The 23,754-nt window shown below is 47.5% G+C and overlaps 2 protein-coding genes across 4 annotated transcripts in view; one reads left to right on the top strand and one right to left on the bottom strand.

Moving 5' to 3' along the window:
• TBC1D24 (TBC1 domain family member 24) overlaps positions 1-17,793 on the bottom strand; it is a 40,540-nt gene extending 22,747 nt beyond the window's left edge. The window contains exon 1 of the mRNA XM_032976064.2: positions 17,559-17,793. The gene's annotated coding sequence lies outside the window, so the exon portion shown is untranslated. The remainder of the gene's footprint in view (positions 1-17,558) is intronic.
• Positions 17,623-23,754, top strand: part of LOC116955066 (uncharacterized) — a 45,035-nt gene continuing 38,903 nt past the window's right edge. For all 3 annotated transcript variants that reach the window (XM_032976020.2, XM_032976021.2, XM_032976019.2), the window contains exon 1: positions 17,623-17,768. In XM_032976020.2, the coding sequence (XP_032831911.2) occupies positions 17,764-17,768 (5 nt within the window). In that variant the 5' untranslated portion in view covers positions 17,623-17,763. The remainder of the gene's footprint in view (positions 17,769-23,754) is intronic.

Below are 23,754 nucleotides of genomic sequence, written 5' to 3'. Positions count from 1 at the left end.
AGCTCAGATGTCTACACACCGCATTCATTTGTAGCCAAGTCCACCTAAACAAACAAAACACAATTTGCCTTTCCTACCAGGCAAAGCCCACTGAAGCTATGTACTTCTCTTTATCAGAAGCGACCTGGCCACAAATGATAGCCCAACGAAGTGGGCATATCATCACGTGGGAATTTATAGCAGCCAAATATTCTGAAACGCACGTCGATTCTCAATGTGGAGGACGTGGAGAAAAATCCACGCGACCATGGGGAGAACAAACAAACTCCAAATATACAGGCGTCACGAGTTGAGATCGAACCCACGACCTCCTGTACACCATTTCATGTCACTAGCTGGAAGCAGGAGTGCTAACCAATCCACGACTGCTACCACCCACCCCCCTCACTCCAGACATAAAGATGTGCAATTCCATTCATAATGTAAACTTTAATTGGTGTTTACGTCTCAGTGTGTATGGCCTCCTATGAAGTCTACGCTAGAGGGCAGATCCTTTTATGGACGAGGTGACGCGACAGTCATACGACACTCACGTGACCGGAGCCAAAACTCACACTTTTATCACTAACGGTCTTTAAAAAATAAAACGTATATAATAGGCGAAATTTCAGGCAATGGCTCTTCTTCACAGAATATCTAGAGAGTCGATCTCCCTCTCTTATGTTCTGTTGTGATGATGATCCTACAACGTCACCTATTACATTTAAACTAAAACAATGTTTTTGCTTTACCAGCTAAGGCCCATACAGAGCTGCTATTTCGCTCTTTTTCAGAAGCGACCTATCACAAATGATAGCGCAACGAAGCGGCTTATCATCATCATCATCGTCATCGCGTGGAAATGTATAGCAGCCAAACAATCTGAACGCCGTGGGTCTAACATACACCACTGCAAACTCAGTATCACTAACTTGTTAAATGTTTATGCCCCTCGGTCAGATATTCAACACACTCACCTGACTCAACCACTCGTCACATCACCTGACATCACAAGATACGCGCACGCTTCGAATTACACACGAGGTACTGGAAGATGAAAACAAGGACAACATTGTACATGTACATATACGGAACAGACAATGAGGACAGCAGAAGATGGAAGTCAGTGGCGAAGGATTGCTCGTCGTGCGGCAAACCCTCGGGTCGAGGATGGCCGAAGACAAGGCAGGAAATAAAGGAAATGGACATCGAAAAAAATTGAACTTGAGCTTGCCCTGTCATGGATGAAAGGGAACACTGCTGATGGTTCGAGATTAAAGTTATGGTGGCAGCAAAAAAAAAGGAGGAAGCATGGGCAAGAGACAAATATTGCACATTCCTGTGGGTGAAGGCAAAGTTCACCCATAGAAACCACACTCCGAGATACAAAATAAATGCATCATTTTTGTATTTACACGTTCATGTTTGACACCATTTCTTGTGTCAATGTTTATTTTGTTACAGGGAGTCATTATCATGAGACCAAGTATTCAATCTTGATTTGAAGCTCTCGTGACTGCAGTGAATCCAAACCCTTTGGTTATTTCGGTAAAGTCACGCAGTTAGAAATAAAATCAAACAAATCACGACGTTTCGATTGCAACACAGGCAATCTTCATCAGGTGTGGCAACCAATCGAAACGCCGTGATTTGATCGGTTTTATTTTATTTCTAACTACGTGACCTTACCGAAAGAACCAAAGAATATAAAGTATTCATTTAAGTGCCTTCTCTGGTCCACACAGGAGGCGGCAGCATTTTGCCACACGGCTGAACTTAGTTCTGACCACAGGCCCTGTCAACCCCTTATCAGTGCCCAACCTAATTACAGATCAATTCAGACCTTATTGCTCACCCTACCTTATTACAGACCAATTCAGACCTTATTGGTCACCCCGTGCCCCTTATAAATCTCAATATTTATCCTACAAAGTCCCATCACAAGGGAGAAACACAAATAGACCTTTTTTTTTGTCCGTATTGAAACGGCTGTACGCCGTATAGACCTGAAAAACTCAATTTCCCTGTAAACCGTACGGGTGGACACGGTACGTGGGAGTAATGTGTTGTTCGAATGAAAGTGAAACCGATATATTTATTTTAAAATTCTCAAGATCTCAAAATGTTTCCAAAATGAAGTTAAGAACCAAATGCAATTGTGACGGGGGGTTTATTTATTTATTTTATTGTTGTGCCATCATGAGAACATGAACTCACTATGGTGTGTCTGAGACAACCGGTTTTAAATCATAGGTTGCTGCAAACCCCGAAATCGAATGATAGCATCTTGACCTCTGAGCCAATCCCAGACACCTCGTCGTCATCTCAATCTTTGACATCCACAATAGCGGTGTTTTTATTATTACACGCTTTTTATTTAGCTCACTGTCTGTTGTTGTTGTTGTATCCTCAAATCTTGTAACTCAATTGTAACCCACTTCCCAATGTGGTATCGACTGCAAACTTGGTATACTCATATCATACCGATGACAATACTATATTCTATCAAAACATTTGTAAAAATATATTTTTAAACATAATTTTTTATATGTTATGTTTCGGCTTGGGTCTAATTTTCCACGGTCAACTGACGCTGGCTGTAAATCACCAAGGTCCCCTTAAGTTGTGGCAAGCTTCGGGGCCACTTCCTGGAGTCGTGGAGTTCTGCCATTACTCGTACATTTAATAAAAGCGTGTTTAAAAAGAAAGTTTAAAAAAAAAAAATCTATTACTTATTGTTGGGTTAGATCGCGTCAATATATAAAGCTTGTGTCGTTAAACCCGCCACCACCCGACACGGCCAATTGGCAAAGTTTGTTCACGTAAACAGACCATGACAATTCGTTACGAGTACAGCACGCACCGGTGTGTTGGAGGGTAAACCCACAACATTCACAACCGGTGTGTGCTGTGGTCGGGTGGTGGCAAGTTACACGACACATTTATATGCTTACGCGATCTAACCCAAAACACCTCTATATTATGGACGAGGGGGTGGGTGACAGAAGCACGCCCGGCCGCCTTTGTCTCCCCAGTGGCAACGTTCACACACCGCAGCAGTTACTCGTTTGAGGCTGAGTCGACCTAGAGGAGGCCCAGAAGCGGTTCAAATAATCGTCACCGGTGGTGGCCTTGAGCGGGAATCGAACTCGGGTCGCCGGGTTCGTAGCGCGGCGTAGCGCTAAGCGCTACACTACAATGCGTTATACACAGACACACACACACTGACAGCGCGCTAACCAATACACTACAATGCGTTACGCTTCCACACACACACAGACACACACACAGACACACACACATACACACACACAGACAGCGCGCTAACCACTACACTACAATGCGTTACGCTTCCACACATACACACACAGACACACACAGCGCGCTAACCGCTACACTACAATGCGTTACGCTTCCACGTGCGCGGGTCACGTGACAGATGTGACGTCACAGCTCACTTGCCGTGCAAATAAAATATGCATTATTGAGCTCCCCCCCTAAAAATAAAAAACACACAAAAGTGTATTTGTATAATGTTTGCATGGTGTACAGTCTGTAAAGTACCCGCACGGCAAATTTCAAGTTTGTTGCATGTCGGGAAGTACGCTAAACATTTTGAAACAGACAACACATAATCACAACTTTGCCTTTTATATATTTATGCGGAGACAACATTGGTCGCGCAAGCCCCACTACTGCCACCGAAGTGCTCGACACAGAAAGGCCCTAACAAAGTGCTGGTGGACATTCCACATGTCCATGCCGGGAGAAGTCATGGGCAAATTGGTCGCGATCGATGTCAGAGGCAGCCGGCAATGGTTGTTAAAACCGACTCCTGGACAATGCTATATACAGCACAAACATTGAGCACAACAACAACCGCCATTCGCCACTAAGTGGCGGTGACGTCACCACGACGCTTGTGCCAGGCTATGTGCACCCTGAGGCCACGTGAAGTGTCGAACGCCCGCTGGCAGGAGGTCACGGGGCAGACCCAGGTGCCACGGGTCGACTGACTGAGATGACTGGCTGATGCACCACCTGTGCCCCCTACTGTGCCAACCTGCTGTGCTTTAGCCACCCGGCGCTCCGCTCGCTGTTGTGAGCGTCGCTCCTCCGCCCTCCGTTGTTGTTGGAGGGCGACTGCCTCCAACTGCCCAGTAGCATCCTTCACGAGCCTCCTCCACAGAGGCCGATCTTGACACCGCTGGTACCAGTCATCGGCAAGTCCACTCAGCTCCACGTCCTCCTGTACCACATCACTCCATCTCTTCTCTAGCCCGTGCCGCGCCCGCTTAGCCCCCTCAATCCGGCCAAACAAAAGCTGTTTCGGCATGCGGTGGCTGGGCATGCGGGCTACATGACCCAGCCATCGCAGCCTTGCCTGCCGGAGGAGCTCACCGATGGGACCCTGCCCAGATCTTTCAAGGATTTGTGAGCTCCTCACACAATCCAGTCTGGTTAAACCCAGGATGGATCGTAGGCAGGCCAGCCTAAATGTTTCTAACCGGCGAAGATGTTCCATTAGGGGGGTCCACGTTTCGCAAGCGTAGAGAAGGGAGGGAATGACCGTGGCCGAGAAGACCTGAAGCTTAGTGCGGAGCGACAGACCAGGTAGCTTCCACACAGCGTTACGCAACCGATGAAAAGATATTGCCGCTCGACTGATTCGGAGTGAGACACGCACACACACATATATACATTGTACGGAATAAGAAATCTAAAATGCAGTACACTGCGCGTGGACATTCCACGTTCCCGGGCCGGGAGAAGTCCATTAAAAAAAGATCACAATTTTAATGGCACGGCGCTGCATATGCACGTGCACCGAGCGATTTAACCGCGGCTGATTAAAATGTTCAAAAGATACGCGCGCGACGAATGCCCATTCCACATTCCGAGGCCGGGGGACGGGCGGTGGGGGAGAGTTGAAACGTAATTCTGAAGCGGTTGTAACAACGCTTACACAGTATGTATATATTTATTTTTAAAATGACAACTATTGTAACTGAACTGCATACGACGAGCCTAACGTTTCACGGAACATGCGAGTGTGTCGTGGTGACATTCCACATTCCTATGGCTGGAGAAATTTTACACTCGAAAACCATAACGTTAAAGCGTGAACGACTAAAAATATATGTATACACACACATATGTAGTGTATTAGCAGCGCTGCTGCATAGGGGCGTTAGCGTGACGTTTTAAGATACGTCTCCAAGTCAACAACAACAACGAGGAGCGACTGCCATTCCACATTCCCGATCCGGGAGAAGTCCATCTAAGGCGTTATGTGTGGGGAGAGGGGAGGGGGGGTGAGGAGGTGATGTATAATCGAACGCGACCAAGTAAAATTAATGAATTTGATCGTTTCGAGCTCGACGTTTAACTGTACGCAAAATAGTCGCGGTAAACGTGAACAACCACCTCACCCACCCTCACCCTCGCTGCACTGTACTCACCAATGGCCGCCCGCGATGCAAGCCTCAAATCGTCAATTGAACTCGTTCCTGAGGGCCACTATGGTCATCGCCGCCACAGCTGAGACTCGCTGCCATTCAACAGTGCATTCGTTCGTTACGATCACAAGCTTTGCCCCCTCTCCCCTTCCCTCCCTCCCCAAATGTTTCTTTTAATCAAGAGCGAGAGACGAAATAATTCGCCATAAATGCTGACGGCGGCATCGATTTTTGTGGTGTAGTTTTAAAGCAATCCTTTCAGATTTCCCACGGCGGTTGGGTTACGTGGTGGGTGGGTGGGTGGGAGGGGGGGGGTGTCGCTGCCCGCCGTCTGATTGGCCGAGGCGGCCCGGGGTGGCTTTTATATGGCGCAGGCTCGACCAATCGGATGCGTCGCACGGAGGGAGCGGTGCCTGTCCGGTCTACGGATTCCGACGCTCCTATCCCCCGGCAACGTTAACGCAATGCACCAGCAGGCCCACCGGGGGATTATTGTGTCCGTCCGTCCGTCGTGCATTCAAAAATGGGAGGGGTGGGGCTGGGTGGGGCTGGGTGGGGGGTGGGAGGGGTGGGGCTGGGTGGAGAGGGGAGGGTGGGGAGGGGCTGGGTGGGGAGGGTGGAGCTGGGTGGGGAGGGAGGGGCTGGGTGGGGAGGGTGGAGCTGGGTGGGGAGGGAGGGGCTGGGTGGGGAGGGTGGGACTGAGTGGGGGGTGGGAGGGGTGGGGCTGAGTGGAGAGGGGAGGGTGGGAAGGGAGGGGCTGGGTGGGGGGAGGGGTGGGGCTGGGTGGAGAGGGGAGGGTGGGAAGGGAGGGGCTGGGTGGGGAGGGGCTGGGTGGGGAGGAAGGGGCTGGGTGGGAGGGGTGGGGTTGGGTGGGGCTGGGTGGGGAGGGGCTGGTCACCCCGTGGTGCCCCCCTTATAAAACTCAACGTGTAACCTACTCACGCCAGCTTGTGCCCACCCTCACAGTCGGCCATATTGTGCGGAATACACCACGTGGTGGTGCCGCCGTTGTTGACCCTGGCCATTGACCGAGCAACCCAACGTTCCTACTACCAGCTCCCTCTGCAGGAGAACGTGTTTTACCTACGCGACTTCACCGAAATAACCAAAGAGTATAGAATCAGAATTATTTTTCAATTTAAAGTTTTCGTGAATGCAAGGATTCATCTTCTTTGGTTCTTTCGGTAAAGTCACATAGAATGAGAATAAAATAATAAAATAAAACAATAAAATTATCACGACGTTTCGGCCACAACACAAGTGGCCTTCTTCAGGTGAAAGGGACAGACCTTTGAAGCTCTGTCGGTTGTGGTCGAAACGTCGTGAGAATTTTTTGTTTTATTTTATTATTTTATTCTCAATCTACGTGACTTTACCGAAAGAACCAAAGAGTATAGAATCAGAATTATTGTTAATTCGTTACAGATTTGTGAACTAAAAAAAAAATTGGGGTTACATCGCGTGGATATAACGGTGTTCTTCTTTGGTTCTTTCGGTAAAGTAACGTAGAATGAGAATAAAATAATAAATTGATAAAATAAAATAACACAATAATATTCTCACGACGTTTCGGCCACAACACAAGCGGCCTTCATCAGGTGAAGGGACGAGACTGTCTGGTAGGACAGCGCTGGAGTGAAAGCTTAAAGGCCGTGATCTGAACGTGGCTCTTTCACTCCAGAGCTGTCCTACCAGACAGTCTCGTCCCTTCACCTGATGAAGGCCGCTTGTGTTGTGGCCGAAACGTCGTGAGAATATTATTGTGTTATTTTATTTTATCAATTTATTATTTTATTCTCATTCTACGTGGTGACTTTACCGAAAGAACCAAAGAAGATGAATCATTGCAGTCACGAAAGCTTTAAATCGAAACATAAAGGTGTTGTCGTTAAACCCCGACCGCCACCGTCCAGCCACCGAACCATTTCGTAAAGTTTCTTTATAGGTAAACAGAACGTGCCAATTCGTTACGGGTAAGGGGCCGCCCATAAATGACGTCACGCACCTATGGGGGAAGGGGGGGGTCAGACATTTGTGACGATGTGTGACGAGGGAGGGGGGAGGGGTGTTTGAGAATTGTGACGTCACATCAAAACGCGCAACTTTAAAAAAATACAGACAACACGTTCTACTTAATTAAATAGACTTTTTGATAAATGTTTTCTCCTACAACATCAGAGTGCAGCGCCACATTAAATACGCACTACAATGACAACAATAGTTTAAAGCGATTTGAAGCATGCTTTATATATATATTTTTTGGGGGGGGGGTGGGGGCAGAGCTTTGTGACGTCATATCTGAAAGGGGGTGTGTCTGACTTTTTGTGACGCCGTGTGACGTCATTTATGGCCGGCCCCACACCTGCAAACCCGTTAACGGTGCCCTACCTTGTTACAGACCAACTGAGACCTTATTGGTCACCCCCGTGGCCCATATAAATCTCTACGTTCATCCTACAAAGTCCCATCACAAAGGGGGAAACACGCAAAAAAATAGACAAATTATGTTTTATTTTGCCCGCATTGAAACGGCTGCACGCCGTATGTACCCGAACACTCAAATTCCCTGCCACAAGGATACGAGTTAAACCGTGTAAACTTGACAGGCGTGAATAACTCAGTAAAAGATCAAGGGAGAAAAACATTCCTAAACAGCGTATTAAAAAAATAAGTGCCGAAACAATAATCACAACAACAAAAAAGGTTCTTCTGAGTTCAATATCACGCAAACTCTACACACGTAAAACTGAGCGCGATAAGAACTATACGTCGCGGTATCATTCACTTATCGTGGGAGATTGTTCGACAGTTATAAAGCAATAAACTTCATAAATCCACAAGGGCTTTTGCTCACCACACACACACTAATAAACATCGCATCAGCCCCGTGTCGCAATCGCTGCAGCCACCGTTAGCGGAAGTGAAACATCCTCGCGATTTGCTGTGTTTCTAAGAGTGTTCTCCAGGCCGGTATTACTCAAGAGGCCACAGTGAGCATTGAGCCCAGGGTATATCTCACTCACCCACCCACTCACTCACCCACTCACTCACCCACCCACTCACTCACCCACCCACTCACTCACTCACTCACCCACCCACTCACCCACTCACTCACCCACTCACTCACCCACTCACTCACCCACTCACCCACTCACCCACTCACTCACTCACCCACTCACCCACTCACTCACCCACTCACTCACCCACTCACCCACTAACCCACTCACTCACCCACCCACCCACTCACTCACTCGCGCACTCACCCACTCACTCACTCACACACCCACCCACTCACACACTCACTCACCCACTCACCCACTCACTTACTCACTCACCCACCCACTCACCCACCCACTCACCCACCTACCCACTCACCCACCATGGCCGTATTACCCAATAGGCCACAGTGGGCACTATGCCCAGGGCCCACTCACCAACTCACTCACCTATTTACTCACCCACTCACTCACTCACCCACCCACCCACTCACCCACCCACCCACTCACTCACCCACCCACCCGTCCACTCACTCACCCACTCACCCACTCACTCACCCACCCACTCACCCACTCACTCACTCACTCACCCACTCACCAACTCACTCACTCACCTACTTACTCACCCACCCAATCACTCACCCACCCACTCACTCACCCCCTCACCCACTCACCAACTCACTCACCTATTTACTCACCCACCCACTCACTCACCCACTCACTCACTCACCCACCCACCCACTCACACACTCACTCACTCACCACGCCGCTGTTGACCCTGGCCATTGCTTCGGATATGAATCCATTTGCTTCCGATATTAATTAATATTTCTCGTGATATTTAATCTACTACTCTGATGAAACTACCCTAACCCCTAAATGCACCTCCCCAACCCACGCCACCCGAAATAAATGAAATTTTAGCTGTGTTTAAGAACAAGTTTTAAAAAAAAAATTCCGGTAATATGAATCATTTTTGTATTCGTGGTATTTCGAGAGAGAAGGGAATGCGTTCTGTCACCAGGGATGGGTGGCTTGTACTGGTAGGAACGAAGTTGTAAACTGAGTGTACCAGCCTGCAATAGATTAATGTGTCCGTCCGTCCGTCCCCTTTCAAAAGCCCCATACTACCGTATACCGGGAAACAATTCCTCATTTTAAAATGCAATTGTTGTCATTTTTCGGCCCAGCCCTTAACGATTTTATGATACATTGCTCCAAAATGAGCAGATTTCAGTCAATAAGGATTTCACCATTCCATTCCTCTACAGAGGTTAATTTGTCCGAAGAACCCTCAACGATTTTGAGGGCAAAAAGGTGGGAAGACGCTCTCAATTTGCACAATTTTACGTAACAATGTCATAAAATTGCGCAAAATTCCAATGTTCCTACCAGCCCACCCTGCAGGGACCTGTTCTGGTCCGTGGAAATGTTTGCATCGGCCGAGCGGTCGGCGGCCCTAAAATGTTTGAGAATCACCCCTCAAGAGGTAGGAGTGCTCAGACTTTATCCCAACCAACGCAACCTGCCCATCGACGAACTGCTGGTGTCTCCGCTCGTTTAACAATCACCCGATGAAGCTGCTTGAATGTTATATTCTTAGCTCTTTCGGTAAAGTCACGTTGAAGGGAAACAATAAAATATATATAAAACAATAAAAATTCTCACGACGTTTCGACCATAACACAAACGGTCATCATCAGGTTTTATATATATATTTTATTATTTTATTGTTCCCCTTCAACGTGACTTTACCGAAAGAGCTAAGAATATGAATTACTGCAATCACGAAAGCTTTAAATCAAAATTTAACTGCTTGAATGTTGTTGTTGTTGTAATCAGCAGCGAAACGTCGCAGTAACTCAAATAGTGAATGTTGTACTGTAGTGGCTTTTTACACTCCCAGCACACACCGTGGCCGAGAAGACCTGAAGCTTAGTGCGGAGCGACAGACCAGGTAGCTTCCACACAGCGTTACGCAACCGATGAAAAGATATTGCCGCTCGACTGATTCGGAGTGAGACCTCTGCTGTTAAACTGGAGCCAGTCATAAGCACACTGCCCAGGTATGGGAAACTCTCCACTCTCTCCACAACTGCCCCATCACCGATTGGGAGTTGTGGGGGTGGAGTGTCCGATGGTACAAAATACCCAGGCAGGTGCTTAGTTTTGGTGGGGCTGATGGTAAGGCCCCACCTCTTAGTGGCACGCTCCAGTCTCAGCAGCAGCGTCTCCAACTCCTCCTCTGACTGAGCAGCTATTACCAAATCATCAGCATACATAACGTGGTTGAGCAATAGGGAGCCATCCCTTGACCGCACCCGGGCATCGATTAGCCTCCCATTATATCTGTACCATATAGAGATTCCCCCGGTACAGCTATTGAAGGCTTCACGAACTATGTGGTCAAAATAGATGTTAAATAATGTGGGAGCCAGAGGACATCCCTGTCGCACCCCAAGGTGTACAGGGAAAGGCTCTGACTCCCGGCCACGTAGTTTTACCCGGGCCCGCTCACCATCATGAAGGTCCTTAATGATCGTGAGCAGAGGGTCAGGTACTCCAAAAGCACGAAGAACGACCCAGAGCCCAGGCCTACTGATGGTATCATAGGCCTTGACCAGGTCAATAAAGCAGAGATGTAGGTCTTGTTGGAATTCCCTACACCTCTGCTGTAGCAGACGGACAGAAAATATGGCATCTGTGCAGGACCGCCCTTTCCTGAAACCGCATTGGGGCTCCGCAAGCCTCTCCTCAGCGTGCCTGGCAAGGCGATGCTGAATAATCCTTGCCAGGACCTTTCCCGGCACACTGAGGAGTGAGATGCCCCTGTAGTTGTTACAGTCTGTGCGGTCCCCCTTCTTAAAAAGGGGGACCACCAGGGCATCCTTCCCATCCTGCGGAACCCGTCCAGTGGTCCAGACTGTTGTTATGATGTCATATAGGGCAGTCTGTGCACAAACGCCACCCTCCCTCAGCATTTCGCTTGGGAGATCATCTCTGCCCGCTGCCTTTCCTGGTCTCAGACTCTGGATCGCCTTCAATACTTCCTCAGCAGATGGCACCTCAGCCAGCCACTCACAGGGGGTGACTTCTTCCAATATTTGAGGCACCGCAGCCTCAGCAGGGTCATCCTCACTTTGTGCCACGATGTTTTCCTGGCTGAGGGATTTTCCCTCCGCCAGGACATCACAGAAATGCTCAGCAAATCTGCGAACCTGTTCCTGGGGGTCGGAGATTGGATCACCGTTTTTTCCCCTAATGATGGTAATAGGTGTGGCGCTGCAGGTTACTTTTTTGATGGAGTTAAATAGAGATTTGTGATCATGGGCCACTGAGGCAGACTCCATCTCCTCAGCAACCCGCGACCACCACCCATCCTTGCAGCGCCTCACGGCTCTCCGAACCTCCGAGCGAAGGCTGCGGTAAGCCTCCTCATTCTCTGACGTGGGATTCTGTAGCCGATGACAGTGGGCCTGTCGCTTTTTCTCAACCATCCTGAACACCTCCTCTGTCAGCCAGGGTCTCTGGGGAGGTCTGGACCGCGTACCCAAAGCAGCCATTGCAGCTGCTTGAGTCACAGTCCTAAACCTCGCCCATTTACCCTCGACATCAGGAGGAGTCGGGGACGATGCCAATCCCAGCCGCAAGCGATGATGAAATTCTCGCTTGCAACTTTCATCAGATAACTGAGACCAGGCCACTTTATGTTGGAATGGGGTCCTGGGTGTACACCCACCACCGGAGTAGAAGAATGGCAGGTGCATCTTACAGATGACTAGTCGATGGTCAGAGGGCAGATCAGCTCCACGGTAGGTCCTGGTGTCAAGGACATGGGCTCGCATTCGCTGGTCCGTCACTATGTAGTCCAGCAGATGTTCTTGCTTGGACCCGGCATGCATCCATGATGTTGTGTGAATGCGCCGATGCCGGAACAGCGTGTTGGTAATTACAAGCCCATGGGCTGCACAAAAATCTAGCAGCTTCCTACCGTTGTTATTGAGCTGATCTGGCCCATGCCCTCCAATCACTCCAGACCAGGTGCCAGTATCATGACCAACTCGGGCATTGAAGTCACCCAACATGATGACTCTATCCCGAGGGGCCACTTTAGCCAGCACCTGTGACAGGAGGTCATAGAAGGCATCTGACTCATCGGCTTTGCCTGCATCCCTCCACAGATGTTCATCTTCGGTGGGGGCATAAGTAACCACGACCACCATTCCTCGCCTCCGGTTGATGGGAAGGCGAGCCCAAAGTAGCCTGGGGCTTACAGCTTCCCACACCTCACCGCAACGCTCCCACGCCCCCTTCATTCTTTTGTTCAAAAGAAGACCCACACCCTGTTGTTTGGCAGTCTGCTGCCCCGAGTAGAGGACTGTCCACCCCTCATGGTGGCAGGAGCCAGAGCCGGTCCACCGGACCTCCTGAATGCCGCATAGATCCAGGCGGTACCGGTCCAGCTCCCGACAGAGGAGTGGCAGCCTCTCCTCTGCAGTGAGCGTTCGAACATTCCACGTGGCCACCCGTAGTGGCTTTTCGTTGTTTCTGGAGTAGCCCCGAGGGTAGGCATTCAATCTCCTGGCTCCGCCAATTGGGGTTTGGCCAGGAGACGTCATAGACGCCTGGTCCCCCCGGGGCCTCCGGCACAAGCTTATTTGTTACATATTTCAGTTTAACTCGTGGTTTCGTGGTAATTAATTGAAGGTGGAGGGGTTACCAGCCCCTCGCACCCGTCCAGAGCCCCCGTTTAGCCCCTGTGGTGGACACATATGCCATGAGGGGAGGAGCCAATCAAAATTGGATCTCCCCCCACAGCACTGTCCACGACAGAGTTGCCCATCCGGCACCGCGAGCAGCACGCTAACCACTACACTACAATGCGTTACGCTTCCACGTGCGCGGGTCACGTGACAGATTTGACGTCACAGCTCACTTGCCGTGCAAAAAATAAATGCATTATTGAGCTCCCTCCCCCCCCCCCCACAAAAAAAGCAAAAGTGTATTTTTTATAATGTTTGCATGGTGTACAGTCTGGAAAGTACCCACATGGCAAATTTAAAGTTTGTTGCATGTCGGGAAGTACGCTAAACATTTTGAACAGACACACAATCACAACTTTGCCTTTTATATCTTTGGAGATATAGTATTGTCATCAGCATGACATAAGTATAACCAAGTTTGCAGTCGATAGCACATTGGGAAGTGGGTTAAAATTGAGTTACAATATGTTTTTTAAGGATACCACAACAGTCAGAGTGAGTTAAATAAAAGCGTGTAATAATCAAAAAAAATAAGTTACTACCTCAAGTGGGCTTTGCTTGGTAGGATGGGATGGTTTCGTTTTATTTGTATGTGTTTGGATGCTTTGTTTAGCTTTATTGTACATTGCACGACTATCATATTTTTGTGTACTTTTTGTTGTCGTAGCGTTCTGACCCGCCCCTTACTGGACAGCTGTGAAAAAAAGAGCTTTACAGCTCATCGGATTCCTCCGGAATAAAAAAATATATTCTGCTAGTTGTTTGACAATTTCTGCTCACATTATAACAACTGCTCTATCGCGTCAAAGATGAAGAGCAAATGATGTTTAAATTACTCTTTGTGTTCTTTTCGGTAAAGTCACGTAGGTGCAAAATAAAATAAATCACGACGTTCCGGGCGCTACACAAGCGTCCATCATCAGGTGGGAAAGCGTGGTCCTGCTGCTGAGGCGTCGTGATTTATTTTATTTTTCTACCTGCGTGACTTTACCGAAAAGAACACAAAGAGTATGGTATGCCTGCAGTCACGAAAGCTTCAAAACGAGATTGATTTTGATTTAAAGCTTTCGTGACTGCAGGGATTCATATTCTTGGTTATTTCGGTAAAGTCAGCACCACGTAGAAGGGAATATTTTCTATTTTTATTATTTTATATTGTTTCCCTTCTACGTGACTTTACCGAAATAACCAGGAATATCAAGATTAGTTTAACACGTAGGCTTTCGCGACCAATATTATTCATAATAAAGGTTTTTTGGGTTAGATCGCGTTTATTTATAAATGTGTCGTAACCCTCCACCACCCGACACGGCCAATCAGCAAAAAAGTGTCACGTTGACAAAAGACAAAAAAAGACAAAAAAAATGAAGTAGTGAATTATTTGTCTTTTGTCAACGTGACACTTTTTTTGCTGATTGGCCGTGTCAGGTGGTGGAGGGTTACGACACATTTATAAATAAACGCGATCTAACCCAAAAAACCTTTATTATGAATAATATCAAGATTGATGTCTAAATTATTTTAGATAGTGATTTAAAAAAAAAAAAAACCTTTTTATTCCACATCCTTGCTCGGAGCGTACATATTTAACAATCCGTGACGTTCTTGGCGGCATTACATGGGGCATCGACGGTATTAGACTCATTGGAGCAGGCGGCGGGGGGGGGGGGGATTTTCTTTGGGGGGTGGAGGGGATTGGCGAGGTCATTCCCGTTCTGGGCTCCGGTAATTAAGACTGATCTAAGGTTTAAGAACAGACCCCGTGTCCGTGTGTACAGGCAGTCCTCGGCTAACGAACACCCGGCTTACGAACACCCGGCTTACGAATACCCCGCACTTTCAAACCCACTTCTATGGTTTGCATTTTTTTTTTTACATCGACTTAAAATGTGAACCTTCACTTGCAAATTGAACCGAGGCACTATTTTGTTCAGCCGAGCGATCCTTCGCGAGATGTACAAGAGTCAGCCGATTGCTGGGAGTGAGTGTTTGGAACATCTTCGCCGGTTAGAAACATTTAGGTTGGCTTGCCTACAATCCATCCTGGGTTTAACCTGCAGGCTGGATTGTGTGAGGAGCTCACAAATCCTTGAAAGATCTGGGCAAAGTCCCATCGGTGAGCTCCTCCGGCAGGCAAGGCTGCGTTGGCTGAGTCATGTAGCCCGCATGCCCAGCCACCGCATGCCGAAACAGCTTCTGTTCGGCCGGATCGAGGGGGTTAAACGGGCGCGGCACGGGCTAGAGAAGAGATGGAGTGACGTGGTACGGGAGGACGTGAAGCTGAGTGGACTTGCCGATGACTGGTATCAGTGGTGTCAAGATCGGCCTCTGTGGAGGAGGCTCGTGAAGGACGCTGCTGGGCAGCTGGAGGCAGTCGCCCTCCAACAACAACGGAGGGCGGAGGAGCGACGCTCAAAACAACGAGCGGAGCGCCGGGTGGCTAAAGCACAGCAGGTTGGCACAGTAGGGGGCACAGGTGGTGCATCAGCCAGTCATCTCAGTCAGTCGACCCGTGGCACCTGGGTCTGCCCCGTGACCTCCTGCTAGCGGGCGTTCGACACTTCACGTGGCCTCAAGGTGCACATAGCCTGGCACAAGCGTCGTGGTGACGTCACCACCACTTAGTGGCGAATGGCGGTTGTTGTTGTGGTAAGTTGGAGGCAGTCGCCCTCTAATAACAACTGTGGGCAGAGGAGCGACGCTCACAACAACGAGCGGAATGCCGGGCGGATAAAATGCAGCAAGTTGGCAATGTGCGAGCGGTAGCTGTGGTGCATCTACCAGTGTTCATCTCAGTCAGCCAACCCATGGCACCTGCTGGGTCTGTGCCGTGACCTCCTCCTGCACCTAGCCTGGCACTGTAGGGGGTACTGCTGGTGGTGCATCTGCCGGTCATCTCAGTCAGCCAACCCATGGCACCTGCTGGGTCTGCCCCGAGACCTCCTGCACCTAGCCTGGCACAGGAGGGGGGTACAGCTGGTGGTGCATCTGCCGGTCATCTCAATCAGCCAATCCATGGCACCTGCAGGGTCTGTGCCGTGACCTCCTGCACCTAGCCTGGCACAGTAGGGGGTTACAGCTGGTGGTGCATCTGCCGGTCATCTCAGTCAGCCAACCCATGGCACCTGCAGGGTCTGTCCCGTGACCTCCTGCACCTAGCCTGGCACAGTAGGGGGTACAGCTGGTGGTGCATCTACCAGTGGTCATCTCAATCAGCCGACCCACGGCACCTGCTGGGTCTGTCCCGTGACCTCCTCCTGTCAGTGATGAGCCTTCGACACTTCACGTGGCCTCAAAGTGCACCTAGCCTGGCACAGGCGCCGTGGTGATGTCACTGCGGTGTTCTTCTTCTTCTTCGTTTCTCTGAGCTTTCGAGCTGGGGTGCTGTGTGTTTGGTGGGCCTCGTCCAGAGCGTTAACTTTTAAAATGTTTTTAAAGTTTCAGCTCCGCGACCGCGACCCTTACGTGCGCCCCGACCAGTCTCGAAAGGCCGAATCACCACAGTCGCTTCTAAATTGTATTTACAAGGAACGTCTCTTCAACGTTTGTAATATAAATAGTTTTTTTGTAACTTAAAAGCAACGCGGCCGCGTCAAATTTTTTTATTTGTTTTAACGAAATAAATAAAAGCCACCAACCCACCACCCCCCCCCCCATGACTGTGACGTCACATCCGTTCCCGCCAGAGATAAATATAATCGTTAAGACGTTACGGAAGTGACCCTATAATCACATCGCTTCCAAATTATATTTAGCATTTTTTGATCTTTAACATTTATATTTGCTATTTTAAAGTAACTCGGCCGATTCTGAAAATATTGAGAATGTAATCATTTAATAAATTATTTAACAAAATGACTAAAAGCCCCCCATACACGTCCGTGACGTCGCATCCGTCCTCACCAGAGATATTTGAAATTGTTAAAAACGTAACGGAAATGACCTTTCTCCCATCGCTTTCAACTAATATTTATAACGAATATTCTGTTTACCATTGATATTTTAGACTTAAAAGCAACGCAACCGCGTCTAAATATCTCGAAAATGTTAAATAATATCTCGAAAATGGTAAATAATAATTATTTAACATTTTCGAGATATTTAGACGTGACGCCACATCCGTCCCCAGCAAAGACAATCGAATCGTTAAAACGGAAATGGCGTCATCGCACCACCTCTACTTAAAAAAAAAGAAACACTCGCTTGCATTAAAGAAAATTACTCTACGGGCGCACGGTTATGAATACATTCTCCTAAATCTAATACTCATTTGTATATTTTGTTTAAAAAAAAACAACAATTGCGGGTCCCGCGTCCCCCCGACGTCACGTCCGCCCGCCCGCCACCCCCCCCCCTCTCACCACACAGCAGAAGGCAGTTGAAGCCAAGATGGAGACGCAGAGCTGGCGCGATGATTTCGGATCTCGCCTCCAGTGATCTCCTCGCCTCGACTTCAGCAGCAAACCACGTCGCCGACGAACGCCCGAGGCGTTCTGCAGCGCCGCCGACAGCAGCAGCAGCAGCAGTAGCGGGAGGCAGGCGGAGACACCGCGGCACCTTATTCCCATGAGGTAAACCCTTCGCAACCCACCATCGCCTCACCTTCCCCGATGTTTGTTAATGGTGGTGGTGGTGGAGCGGTCTCTCTCGCTCGCGCGCGCGGTCTTTGGGGGAGGGGAAGGAAGTGCGCGCGCGCGTGTGTGTGGTGGGGTGGGTGGGAAGAGATCTTGTTGCGCACACTTAAAGGCTTCGACTTTGTTGTACATCGGTTAGTGGGGGGGGGGAGCTGTTTGTTTTTTTGTGACTTACCACGCGCACGTTTGTTCGTTTTTACGAGCAAGTTTGAGGATTGAAAATGCGTTTTTTTTTGTTTTGCGCGAGGAGAGGTTTTTTTTTTGCAAGCTACGCGAGTGGGTGGTGGTGGTGGCGTTGCGCGGTTGTTCCATTGCTTTTTTGAATGGAGGGGTGTGAGTGTGTGTGTGGTTTTTTTTCTGATCTCCCGTGTTTTAATTGGGGTCTGATCGGCGGTGTTAGATAAAAGGAATCCTAATATGAATTTAATATTTTTTTTGTTTATCGGAGGAATCTGATGAGCTGTATAGCTATTTTTTTTTCACAGATGTCCAGTAGAACGTTAAAACAACAAACACAAAAACAACACTTTGGGAGTGCACGGTAAATAAAGGTAAATAAAATCACTTTAACCGGACAAAAAGCCCACTGAGGTATTAACTTATTTTTTGTTTGTTACAAAATCTACCTGGACACAAATGATGGCTCTGCAAAGTGGTCCGTCATTGGGCCATTTTAAAGCAACAAAATTATCTAAATAGCCTAAACGCGTGTTTCTAAACGTGGAGGAGGAGGTGGGAGGAGGGGGGGTACCCCACACAAATCGGAGGGGCCCCGGTAAAGGCGCAGCCCTGCAAGAGCTCTCTCACACCCCCCCCAAACCAGTTTAATTGTCTCACACCACCACCACTTTGTGAGTCTAGCAGGCGATCGCGTTCGTTAAATAAATGCCCACTTTGAGTCGCCAGATTTATATCGGCAAAGGTTGTAACAACGAAAAACCCGCGCAAAGGGGGGGGGGGGGGGTCTCCGCTAGATAGGGAGTTCGAGAGAGCCCCTCGCCGATTATTGCGGCGCTCGACAATTCCACGTTCGCATGACGAGGTCTCGATCGACTAACAAAGAATACTGCTGTGCGGAAAAAAAAGCTACTGCCTAGCCGTTTTATTTTTACGCATTTATTGCATTTGGCGATTTCGGGTTTTTACTTTAAATGTCGTAAGTGGTAATATAAGCACGCTTATGATTTCAAAAGGAATGTTTAATTTGGGGAATGGAACGCCTTACCAGACGACATACACCGGGGAGATGGAGCAAATAAAATCGGTTCGCGTGCAGGGGTTTTAGGTGGATTGTTATTGCCGCATTGGCGAGGCCTTCAGCCGTGGATTTGCCATGGTTGATGATAATGCAAGGAAATTATGCTTATTACAAGGTATGTTACCGGGTTAAAAGGTACACAATTGTAATGCGTTATACACCGTCTTAACAATAACTACGGCAAATAATGTTTTACGTTTAATGTTAATGTGGTTTTGCGTCGAGGTTTAGATTCGGTAATGTTTAGCGTCTACGTTGGGGGTGTAGCGGTAAAGGGGGCCAAGTCGTGAGATAACCGCGATACGAAGGCGGTGACCCGAAGTCGATTTATCGCTCTCACGGCCAGCATCTGCAAAGAGTAAAATATGCGAATCGGTCCTGGATCCCGTTCGCCCTTGACTCGTCTGCAAGAGAGCGTGGTTTCGACCGACGCATGCTGAATATTCGGAGATTGCATGTCATTTCTCTCCCCCGCGATTGCGTGGATTTTTTTTTCCTCCGGGGGGTCCTGCGGGTTATTTCCCCCCGCCACATTCAGAAACGTGCGTGTTTTTTTTTTAACGAGGAGTACATTTTTTGCTGCGATAAATTTCCACCGCGATGACGATAAGCCCACTTTGTTGCGCTATCGTTTGTGGCCTACGTCCCGTCCGAAAAATAGCTACGTAGCTCAAGTGGCCCTTAACCTGGGCGAGTAAAACCTAGTTTAAACATCAAAATAGTTTTAACGTGGTAAGATATGGTCATAGTTAATCCCACGGTCAATACAGAGATTGAGGGGGGGGGAGCCCGGCCCTCCCCTAGCGGTCGTTTGCTAAAGAGCTTTGCGTGTTTTAAATTATTAATTGACATGCGAGTATAAACATAGGTTAATTACATTTGATTAAAGGCAATTTTTAACGTGATACCTTTAACGGTTTTCACTTTGTATAGGTTAACCCTAATCTAGCGGAATAGAAGTTTATTTTAATGTGCATATTTTTTTAATTAAATTCTATTCGTCGTGGATGGTCTCGTCAATCATCGGCGAATTGACCACTCCATAACATGCTACTTCATATAGCAGTACGTATTTAGTCTCTTGCAAATAGTGTGATTAATTTCCGTAAAGGTAAAACATTTCTATTCAAATAAATTATACATTTGTCAGCAGAGGGCAGTGCCACGACATCCGTAGTTGTACAGTACTATGCTCCAAAGTCTATGGTTCCCCGCCTTAAACCTGTGCTGACTAGTCTGGCAAAACGACCCCGCCGCTAGATGTTTGGAGTGGGGGAGGCCGGCATCCAGTAGTGGATTGACGAACAGGGCCTAGTACGTGTGCATGCCTAGTTTCAGATTTGAGCGTTCTAATGTAACTAATCTTACCGCATGTTTGTGTCGTCATTAATATTAATGTTTGTAATGCCACTTAATGCAGCAATGAAGTTTTAATTGAGGCGAAATGGCACTCCGATTTAAAAAAAAGCACTAGACGATCTCTTGACTGGAACACGAAGCAACCCGGCGGGCATCTGTTTTAACATCCTGCAAGCCCTGCCGATGAGACTGAGAAAGGTGAAACTTATCCAGAATTTTCTGTCTCCGAAAAGATTTGTTTTAGAATGTTCATGGGCTGATGGACCGAATTTACTACGTAACAGTTAATGAAAGGCCTGTCTTCGCAAGGCAAAAGTTTTAAACAAATGTAGTAATTCACTTGATATGATTTGTTACAATTTGTATCTGCGATCAGACATTAACAACTACTCCAACAATTTGTGTTTTTCCGCAAAAAAACTAAAATTGTTGATGACTTGAAACTGCTCAATTTAAAGATTGTTCTTTTTTATTAGAAAAAAACTGAAATTTATGAACGTAATACTCTGGGGGGAAGCTCTCCAATCGTTTACCGTTTTAGAATTATTCAGATTTGAACGTAATAAAATGTGTATTTTTTTCATTCAAAACCGCTTGAATCCGAAATATCTCAAAAACAATAAAAGCTATAACGATGGTTCTCGCTTTAATCTTAACTGCTGTTTAATGCTCTATCAAATGAAAGAGGCCGCAGTGTTATCTTTTGAGTGGTTTTTGAATGACACGGCACAAACATGTTTATGGGGCACTTAAAAATCGAAATGTTGGGGGCCTTAAAATGAAAAATCTTTGATTTTCAGATGTCCTGTTGTTTTTGTCCTGAAGCTACCTATGTAGCAAATTTCAGCTTTCTACCTTGTCGGAAAGTACCATAGAGGTTTTTGAGACATACAGAGTAAGGTCTTTATATTGATTTCATTTTTAAGTAATAAAAAAATATTATAAGGTTATATATTCATTTTAAGGGGCTTTTATGTTTTGGAGGCCTGCTAATATTACTTTGGATTGTACGATCCAGAATTAGCCTTTGCTTTTCAGTGGCTTACTTTTAACGTTTCATATTGATTTTTGTATAAAAAAAAATATTATATAAACAACTACATAAATATTACAATCCGGTCTTCGTTGAAATAACAGGGTTTTGGTTGCGATAATGGATATACCAAGTCACCCCGTGCCTGGTATTTTGGGGACCCACTGTAATAATGTCAGGAAAGTTCCCACTGACTCATGTTTGGGAGGGTTCTGCTACATTGGGAAGTTGGAGCAATCGCTTAAAACATTTTTTTACGAGTGTTTTGTTTGGTTGCCGGAGGAAACTATAGCACCAGAAAGTCCGTACAGGTGGGTTTATGAATCCGCTTGCTATATAACTAATGTCTTTTTGTTCCAGTAGCCTAGTGGGTTTGGGAACTGAGCTCTGTATGATCCACTAACCGTTGCATCCCAAACACTGATAGCTTATGTAACATCATTGCGATATAAGACGGCACTATTTCACTTGAGCAATAGTGTTGTATGTTTAACTTTCTTTCATACCGTACTTAGCAAATCGTGTTAATCGTTAAATATGAGCATCAACTCAGATATTTTGTGCAAATTGGCCCTGTCGCGATAATGTTGAATTTCCACTGTTGGCTCTGGTTTGTCAATGGGGTTAAGTGATGGGAATGTTGCGTCTTGGGTTTTATAAGTAATGCAAATGGTAATTTTGTGTAGAATTAGATGGTCTGGGATACATAATGGCTGTGCGAGCGATAACACCGCTGAGATCGTGGGTTCAAGCCCTGGGGCTGTGCGTCTCTTTATCAAGAGTTTTATAACAGCGCAACACAACATGGGTTTACATAGTATCCAAACGTGCCCGCATAGCAAATGCGCTGTGCAGAAACGCTGGCCGTAAATAATTTTATAGGGGCAGTGACAGCAGGACTACAGAATGGCCTTTATTGAGCCTGGATTTAAACCAGGGTAGGGAATTGAGAGCACTGATGGCTGGGGTGAGTTACAGGCCGTGGGGGCAGCAGAGGAGAACGAGTGAACTGCCACGAAGCGAAGGTTAACCTGGGGCTTCTACATGAAACTTTTATTGAAGCAGAGTGCATGGAGAGTAGTGAGATGAGACGTGAGTGGTAGGAGAGTGTGTAGAGAAGGTAGTGTGAGATGAGGGAGGTAGGAGAGTAATGAAGGGGAGAAGAGTGCACGGACGGGAGTTGAGTGAGATGAGAGTGGAGAGGTAAGGAGAGTGTGTGCAGAGGAGTAGAGTGAAATGAAAGGTAGGGGAGTGCGTGGAGGGGAACAAGTAGGATGGGGGTAGAGGTCATCAGGGACTGTCTGTCGGGGATCTTGACAATGAGTGAGATCTAGAAATTGATGCTGGATTTGATTAGGAGCCAGTGGAGGAATTGGAGTATTGGGATGATATGGTGAACGGGGGGTCTGGTTATAGCTGTGCATTATGGATCATCTGGAGTTTGGAGATGAAGGATGTGGGCAGGCTGGGACATAGAGGAGAGAGAGAGAATCCTACGCAAGATTAAGAATATATTACTACATGTGAAAAGGTCGCATTTGTGAATGACTATCGAAAACAATGTTCCACCGTGCACAAATACTCCACTGGGTTGTGGGCTCACTGGTGAGGGTGCTTATTTGACGGTCGGATATTGGACGTTCAGTGTGTGCCTTTTTAGTGCTGCTGGCGCTGAGTGTGTCTTAACATGGACATTATTAATCCTCGGAGCCACCAGGCCACGTTTATAGTTTCTTCACGCAACGTTGAACATGGCCATTGCAATGCGGTTACATTATTTGCCACAGAGTATCGGTTGCTCTTGATGACCGTTTCCCGAAAATGAAAGTATTCACTTCACGAATTCCAGAAGTCCGGTTTAAAAAAAAAATGTTGACCAGTTAAAACTGTACTGAAACCACCCAGCATTACACAAACATTGCAACGTGAGCATGAGTTTGTGTGTGTGTGTGGAAAGCGTTAGGCGCAGTGGTCTGTGGGTGGTGCTGTCGGGTTTTCTTCTCGCCCGCAGCCAACTTTTGGTTGCCGAATATCTGAACACAGGTTCTGTGCCCTCTCCTAGGTTGTCAACCGTAGCTGTGTATCTGATGCGGTGTGTTTAAAATCATCAATTGGGAGTCCAAGATAGCTGGGCGTGGCGAGGCCGGCATAACATTGATTTGTTCCGGCTCGGCACTTGCAAACAACCAGTAGACAACCACCGTGAGGGCGCTGGCTCGGCTCGGATATGCCAGTGGAAAAGGGAGTATTAAGAATATAGCCCGAGCGCCCTC

The sequence above is a fragment of the Petromyzon marinus genome, chromosome 58, assembly GCF_048934315.1.
Source record: "Petromyzon marinus isolate PM22_M1 ecotype Great Lakes invasive population chromosome 58, UKy_Petmar_22M1.pri1.0, whole genome shotgun sequence".
Taxonomy (NCBI): Eukaryota; Metazoa; Chordata; class Hyperoartia; order Petromyzontiformes; family Petromyzontidae; genus Petromyzon; species Petromyzon marinus.
Note: the sequence above shows the minus strand (reverse complement) of the source record. Positions and strands in the feature narration are given on the sequence as shown.